The 4,904-nt window shown below is 49.9% G+C and overlaps 1 protein-coding gene across 1 annotated transcript; it reads left to right on the forward strand.

Moving 5' to 3' along the window:
• Window positions 1-2,148: 2,148 nt before the first annotated feature.
• npas3 (neuronal PAS domain protein 3) lies at window positions 2,149-4,692 on the forward strand (the record flags this gene model as incomplete). Its single annotated transcript, XM_079369241.1, has 2 exons — window positions 2,149-2,230; window positions 3,007-4,692. 2 exons carry the CDS (start codon window positions 2,149-2,151, stop codon window positions 4,599-4,601), a joined length of 1,677 nt encoding a protein of 558 aa, XP_079225367.1. The 3' UTR covers window positions 4,602-4,692.
• Window positions 4,693-4,904: the final 212 nt, after the last annotated feature.

The following is a 4,904-nucleotide window of genomic DNA, read 5'->3' on the forward strand; positions in this document are numbered from 1 at the left end:
ATCGACGCACGCAGCTGCTCGAACTTTTTAATCTGTGGTCAGTGTGGAAAAGAAGTAATCAACAAACCCAGCAAACTCTCTGCCACTATTCAGACCACAAGTAGCAACGTGCTAAAACCTCTGTGTCCCGCATTGATGTGTTAGCATGCTAATGTTAGCGCTCTTCAACTGAAGAGAGCTAACATTAGCATGCTAACACAACAATGCAGGAAGCTTCATGTAAACTGACACAGAATGATGTAAAAACTCTTCATCCAAATAATCAGTGAGTATGTTCTTCTTCTTCTTGACTCAAACAGCTTTTATACAGAAGGGGAGGAGCCATGTAAACACAGCTCTGACAACAACACAGCCAGCAGGACTCCAGCTTCTCCCTCACTGTAGATCAGGGGTGTCCAAACTTTTTTTCTTGCGGGCCCAAATTGTGGCGTTAGAATCGCTCACGGGCCACAGGGTTTTTTTGTTTGTTTGTTTTAAATATTGGAAGGAACTTTTTGTATTTTGACCTCTTCAAAAAATAATGTAAATACACAATAACTAATTGCAGTGGGAAACTGTTGTGTTCTAATTTTTTGGAAAGAATAGTCAGGCTTTTATAGGTCTCCCTCGCTAACATGAAAAAGAAAAAAAGAATGAAATATGCCATCTGATGAGGCCTAGGGCCAAAATCTTCTGATTCTTCAATTTGAAGTCAAGGGCCACAAACAATCCACTCAAGGGCCACAAATGGCCCCCGGGCCGCACTTTGGACACCCCTGCTGTAGACAGTCAGGACTCACACACACATTCACAAAGGACACACCGGATGATGTATTGATGTGGAACATGATGCACATCCGTCCTTTAACCAGGAAAATATATCTAAACCAACATGTAAAAATCATCTCCACAGAAACTCCAAACCTAACATCCCCTCGTCCATGACACGATGTGAGCGCTCACTCAGTTGAAGAAATGAAACCTTAAAAACAGAAATTGCATCCAGAAATACAAATCAAGGATTAATTTAGCATGCGCACCAACATCTCAAGCAGCCGATACAGAAGAAGACAAAGCTCACACGGTGCCAGTATAGTTGAATTAAAACCAGCACAGGGCCTCCACCTTGAGCATAATATTATCGAGTGCTGCAGCCTGCGTTGGCATGATGAGGATCGCAGCCAGCTGTTCTTCTAGCTGGAGGAGAATGAGTCTGGCACCGTGTCGGCTGTAAACTGGCGCCAGCTGCTGCGGGCGGCGGCCAGCTTCAACCCGGCTCCAACAGGCCGGAGGTGCTCGGGATCAACATAATCTAAAATGAGATATCCGACCTTTGACCTTAGTTCTGTTTGGGTGCAATCTGCACAGACACAGAGAGGACACGAGGAGCGGAGCCAAAAACTAAAAAATGTGCTTTTGCTTGTCTTTGACTCATTTTAGTTAAAAGTGACTCCTCCAAGCGGGCGGCCCGGGTTTGAACCCCACCTGTTGCTCCTTTTCCCTCATGCCGTTCCCCACTGTCTCTCTCTGTCCGGTCTCTAGGTGAAGTCGTACAGAGGCCAAAAATCTTCTTCTTCTTCCTGCACATATGTCTCTCTCTCTCTGCAGGGGTTTTTTTTTGGGGGGGGGGGGGAATGATGTCTCGCACTTCGAAATAACAACCGGAGCCTGTCAGGGACAAAAACAACAACTTTTAATGCACACACTTTTATTGGCTCTTTATTGATCCCTGAGGATTTATTACAGCATGAAGAGGCATTTTGAGAAATTTCAACTTTTATTGTCGCTTTAAGTTTCCAAATGTCAACATTTTAGCAGCATTGGTTAAGACACGCTACTTCAAGTCCTGAATATGAGTTCAACTTGATAACTTTAATCTGACTGTGTGCGATGCTTTTCTCTTTGCAGAATCCATTTCAATATAAAGTTACAGAAACGTTCGTCTCCATCCTTTACACACAAAGACCTCCGGGGGAAATAAGTCCTGGACTTTATAAACCTGACTTGTCCTGATATGAGCTTATGAGTGTTGTCTATAAACCAAACAAAAACCCTCCCCGGGTACCACTTCAAACCTCAGAGTCTATTTCTGATTCCATCCTGAGAATAAACCTGTTCTGCTTGGAAAGCACTCTTAATAAAGATGCAAGCTTTTCCCCAGACAAAACAATGGAGCCGACATTTCAGGTGCCGTCAGGGAGTCTGAGCGGTGCCAGCTGGGCAGCTGCTGCCCTCAGTGTGATCTGGCAGGGTGCGTGTGTGTGTGTAATGGGCTGGACAGAGCCAACATGCCTGAACAGCAGCAGCTACAGATACTGAACACACACCATCGAGTCAACAACTCAACACAGGGAAACCTGTCGGCTAAAAATCAAAGGGTCAGAACCTGAGGCTGCTGCACAAGTACTCAGACTGAATGCTCAATATCTCCAGAGAAGAAGGTTTGAAAGAGTCACCTTCATTAAATCCTTTCAACAGACTTCAGTTTGTGCATGACCAGCAGAACCAGCAGAACCTGACTCTCTAAAGTTACTCCAACAAACTGAAGAGCTGATTCTTCATGTCGTGCAATTTCATACAAAGTTACTGCAAATAAAACAAAAGATGCAAATATGAGAAAACACGACTTCCCCCTCTGATGGTGAAAAATGAAGCCAATGCAGAAGTGCAAAAAAAAGGCAGTTCCTCCAGTGTCCACTAGAGTCTGTCTCCTGCAGTGAGTCAGTCTCCATAGAGCTCTATGTTAAAATGTCCAACGTTACAGCTGCAGTTCCTCCAGTGTCCACTAGAGTCTGTCTCCTGCAGTGAGTCAGTCTCCATAGAGCTCTATGTTAAAATGTCCAACGTTACAGCTGCAGTTCCTCCAGTGTCCACTAGAGTCTGTCTCCTGCAGTGAGTCAGTCTCCATAGAGCTCTATGTTAAAATGTTTAACTTTACAGCTGCAGTTCCTCCAGTGTCCACTAGAGTCTGTCTCCTGAAAGTCGTCTTGGACTATTTTAAACAATGTTAACTTTTCTCCTCAACAGACAACGAGAACGCCAAGTCTGAGGGAAAGCCAGGCCACCAATCAGAACGCAGCGAGGACCCCGAGGCCGACAGCAAGCGTCAGCAGCCCGGCCAACCACACTGCTCCTCGGAACAGGAAATGAAGCGTCAAGAAGAAGGAGACAGCTCGAGTAACCCTGAGAGCCAGGACAGTGACGACAGCCTGGAACCTTCGGATGTGGAGGCGGAGGAAGTGGAGGAGGCAAGTGTAGGAGGAGGAAGGCTGGGGAGACTGGCAGGACTGGGAGCGTTAGGGGGACTGGGGGCCATTGGAGGACTTGGGAATCTGGGAGGGCTTCATATTAAAGTCGAGCACTATGGAGAGGGGGAGGAAGTACAGCTGCACAACCCTCAAACGTCTTCCTCAGAGGAGGAGGAAGAGGACGAGGACGAGGAGGAGGAGGAGGTAGACGATGGAGGCGTACAAAACTGTGACGACGGAGGAAAGCTCCAGAAGAGGCGGAAGAGGAGGAAAGTGCAGAAATGGGATGGATCCCGAAGCAGGAGGCTCCGTCTCTCCTCGACGTCGCCAGGCCCGGTGAACATGGGAGATACCACGCCGCTCGTAGACCCCTCCCAAGCCCCCAACTCCTCCCACCTCCTCACCTCCGCCGCCTCCCCAAACAGCCCAGGTGCTTCGTCGGTCCTGAAAATCAAGACAGAGATGGCAGAGCCGATCAACTTCGACAATGACAGCAGCATCTGGAACTACCCCCCCAACAGAGAGATCTCCAGAAACGAGTCCCCGTACAGCATGACCTCCAAACCAGCCGCGCCCGGCAGCCATGACTCCTTCCCGTCTCCCCAAGGAGGCTCACTGCAGGTAGCTATTCCCGACTCCGTCCTCACTCCTCCAGGAACGGAGGGAGGTGCGGGAGGAGTGAGGAAGCCTCCGTATAACGGAAGCTCGGCGCCGTCCTCGGCTTCCAGCGCTGCAAGTTTGGCTCCTCCCTCTAGCGCCTCCTCTGCCGACCCCCTTTCTCCTCCTCTCTCCGCCTCTCCACGGGACAAGCAGCAAGGCACGCCCACCACCTCCTCCTCTTCTTCCTCTTCGTCATCCTCCTCCTCGTCCTCGTCGACCTCCTCTTCCTCTCTGTTGTACTCTGGCGACCTGGAGGCGCTTCAGCGTCTGCAGGCTGGTAACGTGGTGCTCCCGTTGGTGCACCGCGTCACCGGGACTCTGGCCTCCACCAGCACAACGGCTCCACGGGTTTACACCACCGGGACCATCAGGTACGCGCCGGCAGACGTCACACTGGCCATGGCGCAGGGCAACCTCCTCCCCAACGCCGCCATGAATTTCGTCGACAGCTCCGGGTTCGGTCTGGACCCGAAGACGCCGATGGAGATGCTCTACCACCACGTCCACAGGTTGAACATGTCAGCAGCAGCAGCCGCCGGCCCCTTCGTCGGATCGCCAGCGGTCACGGGTACCAACGGCGCCCTGGGAGGCCAGATGCCGACAGCAGCAAATGTTTTCACCACGGCGGAGGGACTTTTCTCCACGCTGCCGTTCCCGGTGTACAGCAACGGGATCCACACCACACAGACGACTCTGGAGAGGAAGGAGGATTAACGCAAAATGTCTGAGACCGCATTACTGTGTTGAAAGTAGAAGAGTGATCAGGAGGAGAGGAAAGACTTTTTACTTTGTTTTTATTAACACAGCACTGTGTTTGTGAGAGCGGAGGAAGGACAGACGTACTCTAGCACTTTGAACCTGAGCAAACTGAGCTTGTGTAATAGACATGAATGACCCTCAGACATGTCCCACTTTTCTATCTTCTCTCTCTCTCCTCCTCCTCCTCATCCTCTTCGTCTCCTCTCTCTCCGTCTGTCTCTTCGCTCCTGTTCGTTGCGATCAGCAAGATTTTTTTCT

The sequence above is a fragment of the Symphodus melops genome (genome assembly GCF_947650265.1).
Source record: "Symphodus melops genome assembly, chromosome: 19".
Lineage (NCBI taxonomy): Eukaryota > Metazoa > Chordata > Actinopteri > Labriformes > Labridae > Symphodus > Symphodus melops.